Genomic DNA, 26,392 nt, shown 5'->3' with positions numbered 1-26,392 from the left:
GACCATTTCTCTGACTGTCACATTGGTAAAATGTAGTTTTAGAACAGTTACACGCTGCTCGTGTTTACAGCTTTTGCAGGTTTTGTGGTTGGTGACAGTTTAAAAGATCCATTGTCCAAATCAGCTTTCAAGTCAAGTATTTTGACCGTAATTCTGAAAACGTTAATGCTTAACATATGACTTGCTAATTTCCAATAAAGCAATACATTTCTCTACTTTATGACTCCCAGTAGATGGCAGTTTGTGATGTTACTCTTCGTGCTGTATGCGCAAGATGTTGCACTACTATTGCTTTGCATTATTGCATTATCATAACATCAGGTTCATATATCAGTAAAAATCTCTGGCAAGCATACACATTAAGAGCTCACAAAGATCAAGTTTCATCCACAGATTATGCAAATAGAAGAACTAAATGTAACACAGGTAACAATAGAATGGTTTCTGAAGTGGATGTGATGAAGTTAATATATTAACGTCTTACTCCAATGCTGAACATGACCAAACTTCCTGGGCAGACAAAATTAAGACTTATAAATTCAACTCTTTGTGCCTTCTCTTACTCACCTGCTACTCTTACAGACACAATGAAGATGAAAAATGAAAAATAGTGGCTTTATTCTTGATTATTTCCGTAGTAAATTTTACTGTGTGCTTCCGACATCCGATTGCCTTGAGGTCATGTTTATATTCCATTTAAAACCAAAGAAATGCCACAAGCATGAAGATCAATAATTCAGAGTCCATGAGGAAGCTTTCAGTGAGTGATGAACCCTTCACAGATACTGCTGCATTCATGACTCCAGCCTCATGTGTAGGCACCGAGACGTACACACTCACTCACTCTCTCACCACCACTGCCCAAATCAGCACTTTCCTGATATCAGCTTGATCTACAACCTGCTTGTTATGCCATAAAATCTAAAAACACAGCGATAAAAATGCTATTTTACCAGGAAACATTTATAAAATTCTGTTGTTCTACCTCCAAAAATCGTGTCCTGCAAACATGTGGCACACTAATATGCATGCATATTTCATCAAGATATTACTCAAGAGATTTCACTGCCTTCACAGAGAGACATTCTTGAGTATGGGTAGATGTCTTGCAGGATACTACATTTGGGCTAGAGCTAACTTTACAACATTAACACAGGATTAACACACTAAAAGTGCATATTTTGCATAGACAGGCAATTGTTACACATGATAGAAATTGGATCAATCAAAGATTATAATAAATAATTCAAAACCACACACATCACATCACATAAGCCACATCCTTCCTATTTATGACAATCTGAATCTTGAGATAAAACCAGGCTTACTCAAAGTAAACGTTGAATCCTGGGATGTAGCGCACTTCAAATCTCTGTCTGGCAGCTCCACGCAAACACATCCTGTGCACAATCCCTTCTCCAAAAAAAAAAAAGCCCAGTCTGATCCAAACCACCTAGCACCAGCAATGGCTCACAGCCTGTCACAGTAGCCCTTGTTGTTTTTCCAATCCTCTCTCGACCAGCTCTAAAAAAATAAAAATAAAAAATCTCCTTGTTTTACGTCGACGAGGCTATAGATGATCTGCACATAGCAGCAGATTCACTCCCACAGCAGCGCTCGTTGGACCGAGCTTGCAGCACCAGCTTTGCTTCGGCTGCTTCTCGAGAAACATGTTTAATAAGGAAAGGCAAAAGCAATCAAGGTGAAAATGCAACGCTGCCCCCGTGGGGATGGGGCCACCTCTACTTTGCATGTGAGGGAGAGAAGTCGAATGAGAAGAAACGAGTGGTGCCGCGCTGCAGAGCTCTCCTCTTCGCTAATGACAGCAGAACAACCTGGAACGGTCTCCAATGAAAAGGCACAACCAGGGAGGGAGAGTAACCGCAAAAAAACAGTCTGAATGAGCATCTCAATGAAGATATCAGAGAAGACGAGGGGAAAAAATGCCGCTAATAGTCCATTAAGAGATGCAGCGTCACTCTCTCGTAAGAGACTGACTCAGTCGGCCACTGCGAATCTGGGACACCCCTAAGAGTAAGAGAAACGCATCCTGTCTTACTGTCACCTAGTACAATCAAACCAGCTTAAGCGCCCGTGGCAGGCAGACAGCCCGGCTGAAATTCCTAATATCCAAATGGGAGTGTAGCATCGTGATGACCTGCTTCGTTCCTGAAGGTCTGCTGCATCCACAGCAACCTGCCACACTGCTGGATGCGGATGGATGGCACAGTTTATGGCTCTGCTGCAAAGGCTTCTGGGGGCCTGAAAGCTTGCCGACTTTCGGGTTTAAGAGCATCGTCACGTGATCTCTACAACTGGCTGGTAGTGGAGCACCGGCGCTGCGCCCCACCTAGTAAAAGGATTACAGTCCTTGGTTGATTACTGGCTGACATCACCAGTGACAAGCAGAGGACGAGGAGGTCTCACATCATTTTAAAAATGTGCTCCATAAACTGAAGAAATTACATGTTCACAATCCACTGGGAATATTTTAAGGAATCCTCATCAAATGACATAAGACTGACAGAAAAATGCAGAGGGTTGACAAGTTTCCACAATAAATCTAATGTGCGTGTGGGTGGGTGTGTAGTTAAAAGTGACTCTTCCTGCCTCATACTCCTCTGCCTCACACACTTGTCACATCTGTCACCATCATTCTCCATTCATTCACTTTCTTTCCTCCTGCAGACCCTCTCCCATGAGATGGACTCCGAGTTGACCTGAAGATGTGCTACTATGTGCTGTTTGTGGCGGCGGCGCTGACAGCTGACTGACAGGAGAGTGGAACCATGGAGGGCAGGAAGGAGACGGGCTGTTGATGCAATATTTCCTTGGACAGACCCAGAGTGTGTGTGTGTGTGTGTGTGTGTGTGTGTGTGTGTGTGTGTGTGTGTGTGTGTGTGTGTGTGTGTGTGTGTGTGTGTGTGTGTGTGTGTGTGTGTGTGTGTGTGTGTGTGTGTGTGTGTGTGTTGGGGGGGTAATAATGATCACAGAGACTGTGTGTTGTTACTGCACTACAGAAAAGAGGACAATCAGCCCAGTTTTTACCACTGTTAGAGACAATAGCAGCGCTCTGGAGATTATTACATGTTCTCCAAAGACTGAGCTGGGAGCAGTGGTTAGCTCTTTCTCTAAGCCAGAATTTTCTTTTTCTTTTTTTGTTTAAGAGTAACGGACACAACACAACACTGAAACCTGAGCTGAGATATCAGTGATGCTGCCATGAAAGGTAGCAAAAGGCTCAAAGCCAGGCTGAGTTTGTGAAAACATGCATAATGCAACGGCTACATGATAAGTTTTCTAGACATTTCACTGTATTTTGCATGATTAAAATTGGCTTTATGTTGAGTTTGCCGTAATATTTGGTACCAATTTTTTACATTTGGGGAAAAAAATCGAACTTTCCAAGACAAAGACTGTGCAACAACAAGATGAGGTTATTATGGCACTATTTTACTGATCCTGCCCGCTCAAGATTAAATTGGGCTACATTTGGTTCCTGAACTAAAATGAGGCATCCCTGGGCTAAACTACGAATAGGTGTGCATTTGCATGTCCGTGATAGGTGTCTGTCTCTCTTTGATGGACTTGCCTTGACTTATCATCAACTGGGGTCGGTTATGGCGCCCTCTGACCCTAACTTTGAATAAAGGAGTGCAGAAGTGGAAGTATGGATGCCAAAAGGAACTTGACACAAGTTTCATGCCTGCAGAACATGCTGACAAAAAACCACAATGAAAGCAGGGAAATCTGGCCTGACTGGTGTTTAGTTACATTATTCTGAACTAGATTTTGATCAGTTATTAGTCACTATGCACATGAATTCATCTTGATGTATAGTTGTACATTTTGTTTTTTCTAGTTAACTCTGAGGAAAAAACTTAACATGTTTTGGGAGTTGACACTCACACCACAGGCTGTTCAAATCAAAAGCAAATGCAAATATATTAAAGCCTCAAGGTTTATATTTATGAGGGATAATTCAGTTCCCGTGTGTGTGACTATCTATCCAGGTGTACTCTGCCTAGCTGGGACTGGCCTAGCACCCCTCAACCCTCACATGTATAAAGCAATATAGAAGACGTCAGGTTGGATGTTTGAGAGTTGTTGCTGTGTTGGGAAAAAAAATTATTGTGTTTCCTCTTTAGTCCTGCACACGGTTTGTTCTGTATTTTTGAATTGTTCACTGCACATCAGATGAGGATCACAATTGATTTGACAAATGCTCAGATACATCTACCTCAAGTACTGGTCAATGAAGTAAACTGATATGAATTAGTTTGGCGGAGTTGGACCAGTAGTTTTCAGGACAATAAAGTCTGGATTATGAACATGTGGCAGCAACATTGTCCTCCATGTTTCCCATTTTTGTCATTTCACTAAACAAACAAAAACACTTACAGACTCTAACTTGGGACTTGAACCTGGGTCCCCCCACACTCAAGACAACCCGCTATGCCACCAGTGAGTACATACAGCTGCTCTTTTCTACGAACTATCTTCACTTGTTATCCCATGATGAATTATGTTCACATTTGTAACTGCCACATACTACACACGACAGTTCAATAAGCAGTTTCTTTACAAAAACTGACTTTTAGCCTGTTTCACAATTATTTAAACAAGCAGTTTTTAATAAAAGTAAATAAATGAGTTCCGCACTTGCTCAGCCTAGTTTCAGGCACTGTAGAAGATGGAGGCCGGCCAGCCCCCCCACCCCCCACACACACACACACACTTTGTCTCCTGCTATGTGAAAACTTTTGCGGGAAGCGAGTGGACAGGAAAGTTAAGCAGCCCCACATCCATCAGCCTAGCTGACAGCGTCGACATATCAGCGTGTGTATTCACTAATTGGCTCCATGTACACGAACTCTGTCCTCCTGCCTGTTCGCAGACCAAGTGGTGCCTTGTGTGTTCATGCTATGTTTATACACTGTGTGGTTAATATATTATCTGCGCTGCGCTGCCAGTTAGGTCTCCTTTTTAAGAAGAGGCACTGCTCGCTCTCTATGTAGGCCAAGCCCCCACTGAATATGCCATTAAGATTAGCGACAAGTCAGGACTGTAGCGTTAGTGCTTGCTTCTCTCTTCCCTACAGAGAGAGGTTAGAGGGGCAGAGCATATGTACATTTTAAAAAAAAATTATTCATCATACTGCCGCGTCCAACAAGCATATAAAATAAAATGCACATCACAGCTGGAATTTAATAAGCGATCACCTATGTGGAGCAGAGAAAGAGCCGGGGGTTTTGATAGGGGGCATATGTGGACCAGTGCAGAAGTATTGTCTGTAATTACACTTAGAAATGGGGGTTGACCTGTTGAAGGGTTACTCAGAGCGTCTGAGTAATCCACACCACAATTCTGGTGGATAATGTATCGGGTTTTATTTAATCTGTGAGGAGATAGTGATGATGATGGTGATCACAAGGTGCTGGAGACGATCTCAGCTGACTGTGGGTGAAGTCAGGGTACGGCCCGGACAGGTAAACAGTCCATCACAACAGAGAGAGAGAGAGAGTGAGTCACACACCCCCACATCGAAGGGAATTTTTAGAGACATCAATATTTCCAAACACATGTTTTTGGACAGAGCGAGTAAACCCACACGTGCACAGAGAAATCATGCAAACGCGACCCATAAAGACCTCCAAGCTCGGAGTCGACCACTGTGAGGCGAGAATGCAAGTCCTGGAAGGGCTTCATGTGTGACTAAGCCATTCTTCTATATGTGAAAGATTTCATACATTTATCTAAACTGCACAACTTAATTTGTTCTGATTGTTTAAGTCATGTAGGGCTTCAACAGGGTTGTTACATTGTAGTTACATATCAAAATTTAATATAAGTTCCTTAATATATGCATGTTTTGTTTTGACTCATGTACACTAAAGCACACAAATGTATTTAGTTCTTACTCCTTACATTATTAAAGAATTTTGTTCCGAGTTTAACTTCAGTTCACAAGTAAGAAAACAGGATTACATAGATGAAGACACTATGACTATAATCTAATTGGACAGGACAGTAAACCAAAGAACATTACATCGTCAGTCAAGTCAAGACAATTAGATAAAACCAATAGGGGCGGGCAAAATGATAGCAAAAAGGCATATATCAATGTGGTGTTTATGATCAGGGAGGACGAGCAAGGCTGAACGGAGCAGGTTCAGAGGAACACAAAAGCCCCTCTGTGATGTCTGAAGTAGCTGGTTTGAAAATCTGGCAGGAATATCCAGCCACAAAGCACATATTTCAAATCCATAAAGTTGTGTTTAGAAGCTATATTTGTTAGATTTTTTACACCAGCACAGAAGTTCTCGTTGCCTCTGGTTTCCGAATTCCAAAGTGAAAGATCACTTCCTCTGAAAAACTGTGTTGTGGTGTTCTGTAAATCACAACAAAGTCAGACAACAGTGTGGAAATGTGTAGTTGAGCTGTTCATGGGTTAGCTTGCCCCGGCTGTAAATGTAAATATTATTTCATTCACTCGACGAGTGTAACTTCATATGCACAGAATCACTAGCAGAGCTGACTTGGAAATGGTCGAATAACTTCTAAGTAATTCAAAAACAATGCTGAAACACTGTTAACATGTCATACAGCATGCAGATGTCTTGAAAACACAACTGAGGGTTGGTTAAAGTTCAGTCTTGGTCGAGTGACCTGAAATAAACTTTCACTCCAAAATGAAAAAAACAAACAAACAAAAAACATTCTGACCCCCAAAGACACTGCAAAGCAGCATGAAAGCAAGCAAACATTCCTGCACAGAAAAAAAAAGCATTTCAATTCCTGACTTTTCAATACATATAAAGAGAGAGCAAAATAGCATAAATAGCACAAATGTAAAGTATCAGATAAAATCTGCCTACTATAGATATTTTTTTGTAAGATTTTTTAATGATGTTATATTTATAAAACACCATTTTCAAATACTCTCTCCTCATTTTGTACCATATAAACTCTGTATCTTACTCTATTCATCTTCCTGATTATCAGCAACCAAAAGGTGAAATAAAGAAGTCCAGAGAGCTCATCGTGTAACTAAATTCAGACGCGCTGTTTCTTACTGTAAATAGAGTTAGGCTTTAAACAGGTCAATAAGCATCAATGCCAAATGTATTGAATCACCTATATTCTTAGGATTGATAGATACACTGGTCCAGTGGATAGATCTATTTTATTACACAAAATTCTAGCAAAAAAAAAAAGAGGAGTTACTTTGTTTTGTCAAATAAGTCCCAAAAATAAAATCTTGTTAACGCAGGTTCTGGGACAACCATTTAATTCGTGGCAGTAATGCAAATAAACGTGACTCCTTTATTCTCCATTAGTACACAGCAAAATTAGCTGTGCATACAATGTAGTACCTGCTGAAAACAGTGCATTTTTATTAAGATATAAAAGAGTTGCTGATCCAATCCTCTACTGCAGGATATGGAGCGTCATGTTGAAGTCCTAATAATCCAATAAGACAAGCTGTGTTTCCATTAGAGAATCAAAGCAGCTGAATTAAAAGTACTTCCTCCCTGTACTGTCGAGTTGAAACTTTCAAGTCTGTTGTCGCATCTGATGACTGCAGTGTTACTGATGGACGTATGCAAATTAGAGATTTGTTGCACCTCGGGGGGTGTTAGGTACATTTTACAGTGTTGTTGTAATGATGAGATTCCAAAGGCCGCACAGACGCACAAAAACAAACTAGTTTTAGTCCAACTCTTGACAGTTACACGCTAACATCCACGACACAAAGACTTTCCAGAGACCCTCCCTTGCTGCTGTGCTGTGTAGCATGTCGCCTCCTCAGTGATTGTCAGTCATTGTTCTTTTGCACAAAGTGCCTCTGTGTTGGGGAAAATAGTGCGATTTGTCAGGGTATCTCATAACGTGGCTGTTTTCTATTGTTACCACACACTGGGTTGTATTTCCGCAGTGGAAGAAAACGTCCTAAAAGCCACGGTCGCCCCATCTTGTTCTCTCCCTGACACACAAGTAATTGCACAGTCAAACACACGCCTCACATGCATTTCTTCTCGGTTCTGCTAAGTATGCATTTTTCATTCCAGTGAGCAAGCTGCATTCGAAATCAAAGGGGGTGACGCTTCGCGGCTGTCTGGCTACACAGAAAGTGAGGAGGTAATGAAAAAAAAGCTGAGGGGTGAGTCAGAGGATGCTTTTATAATCCTTGCAGCCCAAAATAACATCTCTGGGCCTGGATGGGCCGAGGAAGCTCATGGGAAAAACAGCAGCAGCAATTCAGGCCTTGTTGGACTTGTCACACGTGTGCCTCCATTACCCCCCGCGACACCCCCAACCCTCACGCACCCACATGCCTCTCCCTCACCCCACTTTGTTTTCTCCCAGGTCCTCTGAGCCTATTAGAGCCAACAGATAAGGCTGCAGCAGCACAGCGCGACGCGGCAGACAGCCAAGCCATCCCTGTCCCACAGCAAGATGGAGGGGGTGCGGAGGGGGTGCGCACACGGGAGACTGACAAGCCACACAAAGTGTGATCCAGGCAAGTGGGAAGAAGGAGTAGCAGACCTGTTCACAGGTGACCGATGTGTCTGTGGTTATTCTTCAATCAAAGTTGACAAATGGTGATGAGGTTCAGTCTAAGGAGCTCTTCATGTGTGGTTCAAGGTTGGGCGTCCATTGTCCCAGATAGACACCTTGTCATAGTTTCACTCTCAAAATGAAGCCTTGTGGACAGTGAACAGAGGCAAGGGGAGGCATTCCTCATCGACTTCTCTTCATGCTTTGCTATAATCTCCATACATAAAGTTTGGACTAATTGAATATTTCTATTTTACTTGTTACAGAGAATAAAAAGTATCAAGCTGCTTGAAAAAATTTCCCTTTCCATTGGTCATTTTACATTATTTCTCTTTAATGCACTCACAGACTCACTTGGAAAAAAAAATGCAGTACAACAGAATAGTCTATTTTTACCATAATCTAATTCAGTGACACATCCATAGCTTTCAGAGCTATCCAGGGATTCATTGATATCACTTTTTTTTTTTTTGCAGTGTTTAATTACTGTAAATGCAGTACCCCCAAGTTTTAGTATATTTCAACTGATCAGATGTTATCCTGTTATTTTATCTCGATACCACAATTGTCTCAATCAACACTGAACAATTGCTTCCATCTTTATGCATTTGAAAATAATTGACGAATCGATTACCTTTTCGATGATATTCAAAGTTTTCGACATGCGCCTGAAGTATGTGTCAGCGCTGCTTTGACACGTTGCCAAAGCTGTCGATCATTATTGCATGAACTGAAGTGGACTCAGCGCAACATGAAGATCCAGGACCTGTGGCAGTGTTATTATTTTTAAGAATTAATGCCAAAAACACTTGTTGTTAAAGAAGTATAATCACAGCACTGCATGACTTCATAACGACTTATTCCAACACTGCTGTCACATGAATTAAATGTCAGCCGCCTCCCTTCAGCCATTAGCTCCTTAGTGTTCCTCCAGCTAGTCACCATCATATGCTAACAATTATGTAGTAATCTTAAATATGACAAATGAAATGAGACAGTGGTTCACAGGAACATGGAACTGAGTTTCAGTAAAAACACATCTGAATGGTGTTAGAAACCATACACTCAGTTAAATATTGCGATGAAGCCATAAGACACCAGCAGTGGGTGAGTCTGTGGGTTTATTATTAGCAGTATCTATTCTGTGGCGATAAAGGCATTTTGTTTTGTTTTTCATAGTGGCGCAATCCTGAAATTCAGCAGTTCCACCTCAATTGGCCTCTTGTGAACAACCAGTCAAGTAATGAGCTGCTAGAGAGAGAGAGAGAGAGAGAGAGAGAGAGAGAGAGAGAGAGAGAGAGAGAGAGAGAGAGAGAGAGAGAGAGAGGGCCAGGACATAAAGTTAATGGTGAGCGAGTGTGAAGAAGACAGCGTTGGGAATTGTCCGGTCATTTGGGGTCAAACAGGTAAAAACAATACAGAAAAAAGTCGAAACAGTTTCAGTCTCACACACGAAGGCATCAAAAATAAATTGAACAATCTTTTAATAAATGCTGGCTTAGCTACGAGGCAAATTGAGAAAATTATGATTTGATCATTAATCTTCATCGCTGAGTTCATTCATGTTTAATCAGCCCCTCCCCCCCCTTCTTTTTTTTTCCTCTGGACAACAGAAACGACGGGGCAGGGGCATGGAGCGGGGAGCGCGGGTAGGGTGGGGTGGGGGGGTGTCCAACGCATTAACCAGCTGCCACTGACACTGAATGTAAATGAGAGCGACCCCTACGGTAACTAGTGCTGCTGATTCAGAGGAAGTCACTTTCAGAGTGATATGGCCACACGCCCTACACACCACTAAAGCAAAAACCTCACTTGGCTTCTCAGATTGAGCTGCTTTGCATTGGCTGGACGGACGGTGTTGTTCATGGTGGGCTGAAACTAAGCAAACAGGACATTTTGTAGAGAGAGTAACTCTGAAGTGAGGATCCACGTCGAGTACTTTCTGGATTTGTACACATTACATCTTGAGTGGCTATTTTCAATGCTGTTATCAGGTTGGATCATAAAGCAGACGGGCATTGTAAAGTGTAAATTCAGCCTCAATTTGTGAACATATGAATTTTCATGCAGAAAGAAATACAGCTATGAAAAGCTTAAATGCAGTATGAGTCTCCATCAACACTGATGAAACACTAGGTTGTAACCACTGCAATTTCACAATGGAGGGATAGCACAGGAAATGCATTAGGGGGCCAAGTTGACTGCAGCATTTTTATTTAAATGTGCTTTGTTCGACAGCAGCACACACTGCAAAACGCCTTCAGCAATCAGGAGCAGGTCACGTTTACCATCACTGCAGCTATTTTTAACACATCATTTATGAATTAATAATAGTAAGTCAAATTATTGTAGCAAAAGCATGCTTTCAAAATTGCAGTAGGAAGAAGTATCCTCTTTTTTATTTAAACATAGAATATTATGAGCGACCATTTGGAAAGATTTCTTCTTTCTTGCCATTTTAACTCTTGGAGTTTAGAGCTGGCCTGTCACAAACTGAGGCCTAAATGAAGAACAAAGCCATTGCCAGGGACAAGAGGCAGATCTCCGATTTCATCCGCAGGGAAGGAACGCCCCTGCAGTTACCCCAAAAGCTTTGTGGCCAAGAACTGGTGTAATTAAATCAAGATGTATGCTACTTGCAGTGTTGCTCACTACCTGCCCAGTCGCAGAGGCTCTCATAAGTGCAGAGTGGATAATAAGAATGACTTAATCAATGAGGACAAAATATCCAATGGTTTGTACTGCAGGTTCAAACAACAGATTTTTCACTCCTTGATAGCTTTTGATAATCAGGAAGGAAAATATTGTTCCAGAAACTGAACTAATAACATATAAACATCTTCATAATCGAAATAAAACAGAGCTGTAACCCCTCACACACAGGAAGTAAAGTAGTCCTGAAGTCCAATTTGACACATTTATTATAGGTTGACATATTGTTTTGTCTCTATTAAATAAAGTTTAATTCTGACAGAAATGTAAAATGGTATTTTAATTAATTTAATATATTCCACTCTACTCACTGCTCTTTGATTCAAATTCTTCTCATTTGTAAATGACCACACGCATCCACCTCCCACTACTTTCATCACAAACCAAGCCCTGATTATAGTATAGTCTAGTATACTGTAGTAAAGTACAGTGTAGTGTAATACAGTGTACCGCAGTATAGTACAGTTAATAATAGCATAGTAGCATAGGCTTTGCATCAAAGACTCTGTCAGGGTCCCCCTGGATGCAAAGTAATTTAATTGTAAGCAGCCACACTGAGGTGGTCTCATCTGGATAAATCCAAACTTTCTTTCTGTAACAGAGGAACAAAAGACAGAAGTGAGTCACCAAGTGAAATGTTTGGTTTAAACTGTAACTGAGACACGCCGCCTCACTGCCTTTGTCCTGGGATGTGCTAAATTGAGCATTCAAAGTCGAGTAGGTGCAGAAAAAGCTAAATAATCAGAGACAAACTGCGCAGGAACAACCACTGGATTGTGTTCTGTGCTATGACTTGTTCAAGTCTCCGTGTTTATCCTATCACGTTTTTCGAATTAAAAAAAGCTCTTCTCATCCATCTTCTCCATTCCAAGTTTGTTCCTGTCGGCCCCTATAGTCTGTCTTAAGTTTAACTCAAACACATTGGCTGCTGGGAGGCTCGCCTGGAGGCACGCAGGAAACTCTGCATAATGGGAAGACGGTGCCTGAAGACCTCCTTTCTCCAAGACTTGTCTTGTCTGAGAGATGTCACAGCACGCACGCATGCACGCACGCACGATTCAAAGACGTAGTGTGTTGCTATGCTAACTTTAAAGACAGAAAGGCTTGTGAAAGACAACGTGGAAAAGGTGACCTAATTGGAGGCTCAAGTTTAGGTATATTATGAAATGTGACAAAACATTTTGAAACTCGAAATGGACTGTATAATGCCAAAGCACAAACAAAGACACCTCTTCCTTTTTCCAGCATACCTGCAGTGCTGCCTACTGGGGTTTCAACACAAAAAAGCAAGCTTGGTGACAAGGTTTTGTCTTTTCTCTCCGTCTGATGAAAAAGCCGCTCGCTGTGTGCTCGGCAGAAAGACCTTTTCCCCCACGCTCAATGGCATTGACAAGCCAATGTCTCAATCGATGAACCAACGGTCAGACCTTTGCAGAGCAAGCCCCCGGACCAAAGGGCTGCGTGGGTTAATTGTAATTGCACAGGACAGCGTCTGTAACACATGCCATGAGCGAGAGAGCTGAACTGGCCAGAGGGGGCCGGCTTTGACAATACGTTTAATCTACGATCATTAACTTCAACTAAAAACTGTAAAGCGAGGGCCTTGCTAAACCAGTTTTAATAATCTAATTTATTTAGAAAGATCAATATGAGCTATCTTTTTCCTTTTCTCTTCCAAAATGTACATGCATTATTGGATATGGTGTTCTATTCATGTGTGTTAAGCTGCTGCATGTAGTTTGCATCAAAACATGTATTTACATATTGATGTGCAAAAATGCTGTTGAAAGTTCAGTTGGATGAATGCATGAGATCAAAGGTGTGTTGGAACAGACGACTGAGGAGGAGAAGCACAATCCGGTAAGAAAGAGGACTGAATGGTACAAGTTCAACAGACGCATTTGAATAAAAGAAAACAAAGCCTGGCTTTTGCAAAGAGGAGCATTTTCAAAGTCAACTTCTTTCCTTGTCCAAGCCACCCCTGGAGATCAGATCAACGACTATCCTAAAACCTAATGAACCAGTAAACACGGGGAATTAAATGAATATTACATAGGGTTTCATTAATGTCAGCCAGCAGACTAAAAAATAATGAAGGCGCAAAGAGGAAGTGCGGAGAGACAGTTAGTGGAGCTCCTTCTTCCTTCTGTGTTTACTCAGCATCTGCCTGCCAGAGAAGGAGGCTTTTGATCACTCCTCGGCTGGATTCTCCTCTCTGCTGCGTGGCAGGCGAAGCACCGGGGAGGCCGCCGAGCACCGTCAGGGCCGGCTCATTTGCAACACAAATGAACTGAGCTAATTGTACACGTGCGGGGTGGGGGCACACACGGTGCAATGTTTGCAAAATATGGAAATAATTAATCTCATTGAGCTTGTGAAACACCATCAGTGCTGCAAAAGAGGATTTGAGCGCAGGCTTGGGGATGAGACGGATGGTGATCGCAATGGACTGGATACACGCAGATGTTAAGATTAAGCTTTTTCATTATTGCTTTATTACACAGCTTCTTCAAGTGTATTCTTGTTAATTGAATAAATTGGAGCATGAAAAAGATCTGGATTTGTGGCACAGCAGAAGGATTACATACAAAGCTGGAGTCGACTCCCCATTCATGAAACCATTCGTGTGGCTGTGCTTACAGTACAATCGTGTATGTGGAGTGGATCAGACGAGGAGACTGATCAGTGACCTGTAGACTTAAACTTAAAAATGGGTTATGTCACATCCTCACAAGCGGCATAGGCGTGACCAAGATATGGAGGAAAAATGGTGAACCAGCTTAATAAAATACTTGAAAAGTCAAATAACTACAATTACCTTGGACTAGCCTCCGCCAAACACGAACTACTAACTTATATTATCAAGAGAAAGCAATCTACAGTAAAAATCATTAAACTGACTTTAACTGACTAAACAGCATACTCAGTCTTACCAATCTGATATTCCAAACCTACTAGTTTGTACCATCTTCCTCAGACTGACTTAACAAAATAATCTGAATTAGTAATTATCAATGATTTTTACCTGATGTTTTCGAGTGTAAAAGCCTTAGGCCAGACAAGGGCATCAGGCAGCCTGCGATATAATTCCCTCCAAAATGTAATGGGAGGGAATTATATCGCAGGCTGCCTGATGCCCAATTAGCCAAATTTGATCCCAAAATCAATTCCAATAATTGCTGAGTTATTCTAAAACTAAAATGCCTTTTCAGTTGGAACTGATTAAATGTGTATATGTATTTTCATTCAAAATGCTTAATTTACAGTAATTCTGTTGACTCTTTTGTTTAAATAGTAAAATAAATAAATAACAAAAGGAACTCAAACTCTCATATCTCAAATAAATAATTGTTACAATTTGCCCCCCTTGGTAGAGGATGTGAAATTTTTGTGGCACTCACTATGATCAAAGTAGCTCTTCCCTGCCTTATGCTAATAGAGGATATAAAAAGGGGTGCGATGTTCGTTCAGTTGTGTTCATATAGACTGCAGCACTGTATAATAAGGATTTAGCAAAGAAAGTCCACGCTCTGACCCTCCTGACCTTATAAGCCTCTTTAATCAATAAATCAGATGTAAAATAAGAATGATGATGCCGTCTAATACCTTTAAGAGCAGGTAGCTCCAGCTTCCAATTAACGACTCCACTGACCATCGAGGCCAGAGGAGGATCTGTGGAATAATGAACACATACAAACACGCGCCTTACAAGATAAACGCAGAGAAACTAAGAGTGACAACTAGCATGACATTTGGTTAAAAGTGAAGCAGTTTCTTCTGTTATGTTGCTTCAGCAGGGTTTTATATATATATTCTTGCTTTTTGCTATTTAAAATTGAGACGACTTTATGACTTTAGACATATGATTGGGGTAGAGAAAAACAGGCTTTTTAAGTGTGTGTGCGTGTGGGTGTGTGTGTGGGGGGGTTGTTCTCCAAGGAACTGGCCTTCAAACACAAGCGCAGCCACATGGGCTCTCGAAAAGAAGCAAAAGGACACAGAGAGAAGAGCTGACTCCCACATTTACATCACTCAGCAGTCTTCTCTTTAACCCATCAGCTAGTGGACAAAGGAGAAGTTACAGGCCCGGGGCAACACTGGAAGTGGCCTCTAATGAACACAACTGAAATGGAGCTGCACAAGGAGGACACTACTGTAACACAACCATTAATGACATGTTGAGGGTCATACTTGCACACACACACACACACACATGCCTATATAGCCTTTGAGGGAATCAGTCTCGCTCTGCGAGCATGAAAGGAGCCCAGATGTCAGCGCTCTGCACTGACCGGCGTTTCTGTTGAAAAGTATTCTGTTTTCCTATCGTTGCTCAGTGTCCCTTTTCCATGCCTTCCTCATCCTGTTTCACCGCTGACACCAGCTTGGCCCAACGAACCAACGTGTATATCTTTGTGGGTGACGTGACGTGTATTTCTTATTGGGGACTGTGACGTGGCAACCTGTAACCAATCCTGGGCTCGGACAGCTTCACCTGCCTCTCTGGACAAGCAGCAATAGCAGCAGGCCTGGGGCTAGGACATTAAGCCTGATGTTTATCTGGCTGCACAGCCCACTCCTAGCTCGCTGCTCGCTCTCTCCTTCCCTCTCTCTCTCGCTCTCCCTTGCTGTCTTCCTCTCTCTCTCTCTCTCTCTTTCTCTCTCTCTATGTTACTGTCTTCCTCTCTCAATCTCAGCTTGATGCTGAGATATGATTTGGTGAGAGGAGAGAGGATATCGATTCAGCCTCCACCACTGTCTCTCTCTATCATTTCAACTCTCTCCACTTTCTCTCTCTCTCTCTCTCTCTCGCTCTCTCTCTCTCTCTCTAGCGTGCAATCATAATAACCCCTCTCTTAGACGCCCAGGCAATAAACTGGGGCCTCCCCTCTTCCTGCGCACATCTCCCTTGGCGAGGACAAAACCAATAAAGGGCTGGCTTAATTACAGCTGCTGAGTGCCGCCGACACCCAGGTACAACACCGTGGGGCTGTAGGGTGGTGCTGAGCATGGGCGAGATGTGAACGGGATGTTGGATGTTGCAAAACGAGCTACATTAGGATACAGTTTGAGTCTCGGCGCGACTCCGACATTTCAACCCCCAAGACAGTACTTTATAGTACTCAAAGAGATGATGAAAAAAAAAAGAGGTGGTAGCCTTGAGGGTGGCTAGGAAAATGTGGGCAGAGACAGAGAAAGTACAGTGTTTAACAGCCTCTACTAAGGAGCCCTTAAGCCAGGCATGTAAGCATTCAGCAGCTCCAATTTCGACGCTCGGTCAGCTTGTTTTTCAAGCCACAAGGGTTTCATGTGAGAATATAAACCAAGGCTTTGCAAAACAACACACACACACACACACACACACACACACACACACACACACACACACACACACACACACACACACACACACACACACACACACACACACACACACACACACACACACACACACACACACACACACACACACACACACACACACACACACACACACACACCTGTTTATGAAGCGTGGAATGGATTGGAGAAGATAGCAACCCAAATCAACACAAGTGTCTTAAAGAGAAGCATTGTAACACACTGTGTCCAAATCTTTCTCGGTCTGCAATCGGTCTTTTACCCGCTTTTTTTTTTTTAACCCTTATTTTCCCGCTTCAGGGGTTCAGAGTCCCGAAAGCTGCAGTCTCCTATGTCTGTCTTGTCTACAGCTCTGTCACCATGGTGACTGATGCCTGGGTGTTCCTGCCTCCTCTTGCTTGCTATTTTATGTCTTCCACTTGCTTTTAGCTTTTCCCTGCTTCTGTTCCTCCACTGAACTCCTCACAGCACTTGTTACCAATACAGACTGACGATATCCAACGTTAGAAAGCACAAAGGATTTCTTTCAAGAAACACATAACAACATCGATGTGCCTGCTTCATGTAGTAACTGCAGAGAAAAATACCTTTACCAGTTCGTCCATCGGAGTTGAATCTGGCCAATTCTGCACTAATATTAATATAAAACATACAAGGACTGTTCTTATTGCTTGATGATTTTATGTGTGAAAATGCCTGACAGCATTTAGATGTTGTCCAAAGATGTCAAGGAGTGAGTGAAGGTGATCCTAATGCAGATCTTAAGGATCCCACAAACAGCGAGATTTTCGGCCGTCTGAGACAAAAGATTGGCTCGTGTGAGAATCGTTCGGAAAATCCGCGGACGCAGCTGAAATCGGTCGGACTTTGTGCACAGATCTGGGACGGCCGAGGTGTCGGTCGTAAGTCTGCGACCGCTATGGGACTGTGATTGATATTTGCGGAGTCATAGCGGCATCTGCTATTCTGTCGGCTTAAACAAACCAATAGAAATGCTGTATGGCATGACGTAGGTATTCGCACAACACAGGAATGCTAACATAAAATGCTAGCACATGCTTGTAAGTATTTATTTGAACCTCTCTTTGCAATCCCCAGTTCGCCCCTCTTGCCGAGCCACGACCGCGTCCAGGCTCTCCGCTTCCTTTTATGGGGGATTTTTCTCCAAACAGCAGAAGGTCAAAAGTTTTGTCCATGGTTAGCGCCTTTATTCTGCCTGAATGGATGGTGCGTGCGCCATTATGATGTTTTATATTAAGTCGACGCGATTGTGTAATCACATCGAGTCAGCGCAGAATCAGCTCATACGGTCCGAAAAAACGATTATTTAAATTTGTCTTGTACAGTTGTGAACAGTGGGAGGGATTTGACAACCCTGACGGTCGAAACAGTTTGTGGGAGCCAATAAACTAAATATTTCAAACATCCCTGTGGTTAGGTGTGTAACTGACCTGGGCAGTATTGACTATGTACGTCTGTTAGCAAAAAAAAAAGTTGTAGTTAATTTACTAGCACAAAATAAAAATCAAGGTTTTAGAATCAAAGTGCAACAACTTCATGCATGAAAAAAAATGCAGCTGAATGTATTGATGCCATACACATATAGGAGTAATATATGTCAATTATATGAAAGAAAAACAACGTATATCCATGAATGCTGTGCTGAACTATAGAGTAATGTGCTACTAAGAAAAAAAGCTACAAAACTGACCCCATATTTTCTTTTTGTCACACTCTATGTTTTGAACAGACAATAACATTTCATGTTTTATTTAATCCCATTCTGCTAACACAGAGACTAAAAGTCAACAAATCAACATTTCTATTGATCACACATCACAACTTATCACCATGGCAACCCTGTGGCGAGAGGGGACACGTGAAAAGGTGGGGGTGAGTGTGGGACCTGGCGTGGGAGGGGGAGGGGCAGAAAGAGGCAGGGGGTTTCCACATGAGAGGAATCCTCGGTGTAGACCTAACAGTGGTGGAAATAAGTTGGGCATTCCTCGCGTCTGTGCTCGTGTGCACTGCGCTGCACATATGAGCTATGAAATGCAGAGGTGCACAGCTGCAAATACAGTGTCACTGCGGGGAGACGATCCACCAGACCGGGCGATGAAGGAAGCAGATGTGAGTGTGACAGTGTGACTGGCTGAAATCATTCCCAAAGATCCAGCGTCGCATTTGGAATCATTAAACTGCAGCCACACTGGTTTCGTTTAATACCCTGGATTTGAAATGCAGTGATGCTCTCCGTACACTGACTCTATGCATCTTCAGAAACCTACTTATGCTGCATCACAGACTTTACAAAAGGCTCATCTGGGAAAAGACCACAAGATGTGTACCACAAACTCGATAACATCCCCTACTAATGCTTCATACAGCAGTCCACCAACAGACACTCTTAGATCTCAGGCATTTTAGGGACGCAAAGAGCTGCAGCAGCCAATAGATGATCGTGCGTGCGTGCGTGCGTGCGTGCGTGCGTGCGTGCGTGCGTGCGTGCGTGCGTGCGTGCGTGCGTGCGTGCGTGCGGAGTATGGTTGGAGTTTAAATGTAGTGACCACTCAATTCAAAACCATTCAGGCCTTCTAAGAACAGATCCCCACACCCCATTAGGACCTCTGCTGACACACACATGCATAATACATGGCAGCTGGATCTAAAAGCATACAGCCCATTAAAAGGCTTGGGCAAGAAAGAAACACGGAGCGACAGAGAGAGAGAAATACACTCACACACAAACAACTATGATCGAACAGATAGCTCAGCTGGCTAGCCATCGGTTTGGCAGAGTTGTGTTGGGTACCAGCGATACTATTTACAAACCCTCAAAACAGAGAACAATGAGGCAGACGCTGCTGATTGCCTCCTCCAGGACCAAAAAATCAAAACATTGGCAAGAAAGCTACCAACAGCTCACTTTTAACTGCAAATATGTGCATGTATCGTAGAGATAAAAAGCCTCAGTCTGTCTAGACCGCCGTTTTCAGATGGTTTCTATTGAAGGGTTTTGTTGAGAAGTTAGAAATAAGGTAGTGATGGAAAATAAGTTCATTTTCATCAGTCAGATGTGTTTATTGCTGGATCACAATTTCCAGGCATAGAGCTCCCCTCCAACCCTTCTTTCCACCCTTCCAGTGCCTGAGTGTTCTGGCCATGTAATGTGAGGTGGCAGAGAGCCCAGCAATGCTGTAAATTATTTCTGACGGTAGGGTGGGGGACAAAAGGGAAAAGACTTGCAGTCCCCAGAGACAGACCGACAGAGGATGGCTGTGGGAACATGGGAGGCTGCATGGCGAGAAGGGGAAGAAGGTCTGCGCCTTCTCTCGGCTATTGAACAGAAGTTGGGTGTGTTTGCAAGTTTAAAGCCTTTTCACAGTGTCCATATGTCCAGCAGAGACATGAGAGGCCAGATGACCAGAGGTCCCTCTGTGAGGGGGTGGGATGGCGAGAAGGAGTATTATGCAGAATAATCATAATATGCTCCAGCGCATCACCGCGAGATCTAACTTCTATCTCAACTATTCTTTTTCCTGACACAAATGGAAACATTCTATGAGAGCATACGTATGTTGCAGCAACACTGTGTGAATCAAATGCAACGTGCTGACTTTTTTCAAATGATGAAAATGACTTATCATATGGATTTCTTCTTCCAGTGCAAAACGTACATATTGTGCTTTTATTCTTTATGAATTATTTTTCAAAGATTAGTCAGTAATTCATCAAGTAACTACTCTTACATCACCCTTACTATAAAGATAGTCAATTAATTGTAATATACTTTGGTACATTAGGGTAAGGTTCATCTGTTATCTCAACTACATTTTTCCCTGGCACAAATGCAAACTTGCTGTAGGGGTAAATGTTGCAGTACCGTTGAGTGAACTGTTTTAAAATATATAAATTATTTTTGCTAGACAAGTTTTCGTATGTATTTCTTATTTTGGGGCACGTAATGTACATATCGTGCTATTATGCTTAGCGCTCCCTGTTAGAAGTTGCTCCATAATTTATGACGGTATTGCTTTGGGGGTGCAGAGTGTGTGAGTGTGTGTGTGTGTGTGTGTGTGTGTGTGTGTGTGTGTGTGTGTGTGTGTGTGTGTGTGTGTGTGTGTGTGTGTGTGTGTGTGTGTGTGTGTGTGTGTGTGTGTGTCCATTCATACTCAGGTCTGGACTCTTCAAAGATGCAGATTTTCCCCTCATCTACCCCCTCTTGTCCTCTCAGACACGACATCAGCAGCAGCAGCAGCAGCAGCAGCATCACACGCGCTGCAGCAGCGGTGCGCTGGCTGGGGCCCGCGCGCACGCGCACCCATACATTCACGACTACGCGCAGTGCCCACGTATATCCTCGAGATGGACGGTCTACTTAAATGGATCATTTTTAACTAACCACCTACTCCAAACAATCAATGGCGGTGCCGTGCGCGCACGCGGGCAGGCAGGCAGGAAGGCACGCACGCGCCCCGAGCAAACCCCTGTCAGGATCGCTGATCGGCCCACATCATCCGGCCGGGAAATATCTGCAGCAGCAGCAGCAACAGTACTACACTGTAGGTTGTTATTACGCAGGCTGGCTGTCGATCGATAAACGCAACAACCCCCCCCCCCCCCCCCCCCCCCCCCCCCCTCTCTCCTCCACCTCCCACCCCCTCCCCACCTCCACCCCCAAATACTCGTTTGACATACCAACGGGGAAGCCCTTCCTCATAAATCTGGGTATTTCTTTTACAAAAGGAATCACTCACCCGATGTTGCTCAGCGCCTGCTCGAACAGCTCGGTCTGCAAGATGTTCTGAGGTGCCGCGAAAGCCCCGTTGAAATGTGATAAAACCGAGCTACAGAACTGACGCAATGTCTCAAACTGCATTTTCCCCCTCCGTGTTCTTTTATCCTCAGTAAGTGATCACCCCGCTTCCTCTCACCGATACATCCCAGAGCCGGCGCTCTCTCCGGACGCCCCCCTGCACACATACACCTCCTCAGTATTTGGCTGTTGTTCTATTTATTCTTGTAATTATTAATATTTCCCGGGGCGCATTCAACGCAGAGAAAACGGAGATCAAGTTCCACATTCCTGTAGCCGCTCCTGATGATAAAAAGTGTCCTGGAACGAGACGCATTCCGGGCGGGATCGCTCCGTCATAACGCTCGGGACTTGAAGACGGGGAAACGAGGTAGTGGGACCGGTAAAGAGCCTCTTCGTCTTCTCGCCGTGGCACAAATCTCCTGTCGGTTTGCGGGAAGAGGTGGAGGAGCGCAGGGAGGAGAGAAGGAGCGGAGAGGCATCCTACACGGCAGCCAGCAGCAGCAGCAGCAGCAGCAGCATCCCTCACCGACCGGCGCATCAGCTGCTGCCTCACATTCAACTCATATTTCCCGTTGCCTGAGACGAGCACACACTCACCCTAACACTCACACACAAGGCGGTGCTGCGCACACACACACACGCGCGCGCACGGAGAATTGGGCTGGTATGCAATCGTGCGCACTCCTCGCCATATCGCTCCCTTCTCTCTCATGCACTCTTTGGGACGCGCACAGCAGCAGATAACCCACAATACAATCCAGGAGAGGGAGGCGATGCTGTCGTCAGGGATTTTTTTTTCTCTCTCTCTCTCTCTCTCTCTCTCTCTCTCTCTCTCTCTCTCTCTCTCTCATTCTCTCTCTCTCTCCTTATGTTCCATATCTGGCTCCTGTGCATCAGCTCTACGTGAGTAATAAAGTAGGACTGTCTGTGAGGAAAGGGCAAGCAGAAAAGTGGGGGTTTTCCCCCGGGGTTCCTTTCTTAGATTTTTTTCTTTTAAGAATTATATTTATTTCTGGCAAGCTCAAGCATTTCCTTAAATCTGCTGCATTTCATTCGGTTAATTTTATTCGTGCTGCATTCACATCCACCTGGAACCACTTGTACTGGAAGCTCCATTTTTTTTTTTTACTACATGCCAGCATAAAGCAGGAATGATGAGCGACAGCTTGGAAAAAGGTGAAAAGAGGCAAAAAAAAAAAAAAAAGATTAACAATGCTACAGCAAAGTAGCTATTCAGGAGGTAATTTACACAACAATGTCACTCTTGCATAAATCGCAATATAATACAACTGCTTTGTTATTGTTGTGCAAAATGATTGTGAGACCATAAGAATGTAAAACCCTCTTGGTGCCAATAAAGTACTATGTTGAAGCCTGAAGAGTTCGACTCTAAAACTTCTTATAGGACACACTACTTCCATTCATTAAAGGAATACTTTTAATAGTTCATAATCAAATAAAAGGCAGTGTAGCTGTGCAGTGGTTTACACTCAATGAGAATATTCCTTGTACGAGATCCGGGCCGAGCTTGCATGTTCTCCCAGTGAATGTGTGGGTTTTCTCACAGGTACTCTGATCTCCTCCAAAGAAAACATGCAAGTGAAGTTAATTCTCTAAATTACCTCCAGGTCTGAGGGATTGTGTCTGAGTTTGTAAAAAACCCACAGACAGCTCAGTCCATTGCACCCTCCAAGTTGGAATAAAGTAGTATATCATACGAAGATTAACCAGTATGAACAAAGTCAGTAACCTGTTTAGCAGGACAGAAGTGGATAAATGAAACTCAGAGAGCATCAATTTAATCTTCTCCTGATCTGGCACGGCAACATGCCACTCTATCTACTCATTTGAGGGACAGCATGTCATTTTCAATACAGTGACTATACAAGTGAGAGACAGCTCAGATCAGGTTGTAACATACAGACAGAGAATCAACACATTCCGGCATTTAGCTGTACCACAAAAAACAAAAACAAACGAAACAGGATAGATGACCCAACTCCAAAAACATCAACCAGCTCTCCCTCTACCATTCATAGTACCAACATTCAGAGGCCACCCTCGCTTCACTTTTCTTATTGCCTCTCTTCTCAAGTGGTTTCCAGACTTGTCCTTCCTCCTCTCCTGTTCCTGCCTACAGCAGCAGTTTCTACTATTTTCTACTATTTGTGATCCACATATATGAACTTGCAAGAGTGTTAGGCCAGATGATTTTCTTTGGGACACTAATGCTACATTGGCGTGTCTCATCAGTGGCTAAATCATAATGTGATGAAATCTATTATAGAAAATACTGCTTGTAATGGCTTGTGCTTCACAGTCAGACTGAATACAGCTGTGTCAACTCACGTGTTGTGGTTCCACAGTCAATGTCAAAGCAGAACTAACAGAGACATTGTATTTTATTTCAGTATCATTTGTGTTATTAACATTATCAACATTGGACCAGAAGATGTAAGCAAACTGCATATGTGGTGTATAATATAGAGCAATATTTCTAAAACAAAAAAACTTCATTCTAAAACAAAATCACTGGTACCAGCTCAGAACTAACTTATTATATCCCAGGCAAAAGGTTTCTTCTGTCGCACACAGAAGACAGTGGTTCCAACACCTGGAACAATCTGTGATTGGCTGGTTGAGATTACTTTGGTACGATTCGGGCTGCAGTGAGTTTGTTTCACAGTGAACCGGGACAATCCGCTCAGTAAATCTCGGTTCACTTTCCAGTGTGGTTGCTTATCTTTAATCTTATTAAATATCAACACAAATCCTTGGAATTAAATCAGTTGTAATTGTAATGGAGACCAATGTAGACCAGTGCATCAGTGTGTCATGCTGAATAGATATATACTTTAAATCAAAGTCAACTAATTACAAAGAAATATGCTTTCGCTGGCCGATAGTCATCAAGAACGATAATGTAGCATTTAACCACAAAACGCTCCATGGTGTGATGCAGAGCATGTGCAGCGAGAATAGTGGGAGGAGCACAATCGGTTCAAGCTTTTAAAGTGAGGAGGGATCGCGGGGCCCAGGTCGCTGGCATGAATTTGCCCTGAGCTGAGTGGCTGGATGTTAAACTTCTTTCGTTTCTGCAGTCTGCCTGAATGTGCTGCCCAAAAAAAAAGGAAGAAAAAAACAAAAAAAAGAAGCAGAAATCCATCTGGCGCGTGTGTTCCAATCCCAGTGTGATCACTGTTGTTTCATCAGCCTCGCCCAGCGCTGCAACTGTCCTGTCTGTGTGCTCATTCAATTGACACCTTCAGGACCAAGACAAATTAGACGCCTTACCAAAGTTATTTCTCCTTATAAATAGCCCGTCAGCTTTTTCCCTCCTTTCTTCAGCAGAACAGATTCAGGAGTTAATTCAAACATTCTTTAAGATTAATGAAAGTGGGTTTTGGTGCTTATGCAGAGGGAGTTCTATTTATGGACCCTCTGCGATCCATCATCGGCATTATCCCGTGAATTTTCAGACAGCCAGTTTCCTGTTGTGTCACTGCGAGTGTAAGCGATACCCGCGCCAGTAGTGCTCCCTGGTACCATCTCCACCTCGTCACGCCACGCACTTAATTAATATACAGTGGCGAGGGCCTCGACTGGAACAGGAAGGAACTTGCTGACTGAAAGCTTGGAGCTGTCTGAGGTTTAGTTATAATTTGCAGTTACACGTGACACTTTGCTTTTTGTTGTGCTGTGTACTGCATTATCGGAGCCCTAAAATATTGGGGATTTACGACTGAACTGTGGAAAAGTAAACTTTTATTGTACTGAGGGGGAAAAAAAAAAAACCATGTTGGTGTGAAATTAGAACAACACTTCCATCGACGTGTCTCTGTTCATTACGCAGTGGAAGCACCGGAAGGTTCTACACAGTCAGAGTTGGTAATGTCATTTCAGAAGAACTTCTTAGGATTTTTTTTTTCTTTTTTTTAAATCCTCTTTGCAGTTGTTGAAATCTGGTGTGCGTATATACTGTTCTTCCATGCCACTACTGTAATGTCCTCGATCATTCCCCATTGGCTTTAAAAGTTTTTGCTTTAAATTTGTCTCTGTAATTTAACAATCAATATACTCACACCAACTGAAACCATTCGATGACATATATTTGATATGGAAGGTAATACTTCAACAAAGCATAGAAACAAAGGCGGGATTGAGTAGTAATTTCAAATATAGTGACCAGGGAGGGAGTTTAAAGTAAATAGGCGTGCGTAAAACAGTACTTTTCCCAGTTTTAAAAGGTTTAACTGGGATATTTGAATTCACCCATTCATAAAATGAAGTTTGAGTGTCATGCTCTGGAATATAAGTCCACACTGACACTTAAGACAGGAATCAAACCACTAACTTTGGTAAAGGAAGTTTACCCTCTACAACCTCAGCTACACATTGAACAGTGAAGGGGATGGTTGCTGTATTTATGTTGGATGTGTGAATACTGTTTAGTGTGTTTTTAATACACGCAAGTGACATATCAGGGAATCTTATACAGAGAATGATTTGCTCAGATCCTTTTTCATCTTCAGCTATAATCATTCACGGCTAAAATGGAGCAGCTTTGGGGGCAGAGAATCAGAGATTTTTTTTTTGTAGTTCAGTTTAATAAATCCTTCTGTTTTTAGTCATCAACTCCATCTTAAATGAATGTATTGGGTATGATATGTCCACCCAAACACTGACTTGGAGAATTAGAAAAAAAAACAAAAAATCGATATCTTCCTGATTGTGCGGAGGATGGAGTGGTTGGGTATCCAGCCAGGAGTGGGGACTTTAAAATGTCCCCACAGCCAAAGTGATGGAAACTAAAAAGGTTCTCCATCCTCCCCTGGTGGGGACAGACACTATAATGGATATTGCCCCCCAAACAGTTCTCAGAACTACAAAAAAGTCCCTGTGGTCCTAAAATGGCTATACTGTGAGTACAGAGTTGTG

The 26,392-nt window shown here is 42.9% G+C and overlaps 1 protein-coding gene across 4 annotated transcripts in view; it reads right to left on the bottom strand.

Annotated features, from left to right (window-relative positions):
* The window catches only part of rims2a (regulating synaptic membrane exocytosis 2a), a 153,849-nt gene that overhangs the window by 81,168 nt on the left and 46,289 nt on the right, over nucleotides 1-26,392 (bottom strand). Inside the window, exon 1 of one of the 4 annotated variants that reach the window (XM_080471054.1) lies at nucleotides 1,329-2,206. The exons of the other annotated variants lie outside the window; for them this stretch is intronic. Coding sequence (XP_080327180.1) covers nucleotides 1,329-1,399 — 71 coding nt within the window. The 5' untranslated portion in view covers nucleotides 1,400-2,206. Of the gene's footprint in view, nucleotides 1-1,328; nucleotides 2,207-26,392 lie in introns of those variants that run through there. 4 annotated transcript variants of the gene reach the window in all.

The sequence above is a fragment of the Lipophrys pholis genome (assembly GCF_963383615.2).
Source record: "Lipophrys pholis genome assembly, chromosome: 9".
Lineage (NCBI taxonomy): Eukaryota > Metazoa > Chordata > Actinopteri > Blenniiformes > Blenniidae > Lipophrys > Lipophrys pholis.
This window is presented reverse-complemented; position numbering and strand designations above follow the sequence as displayed.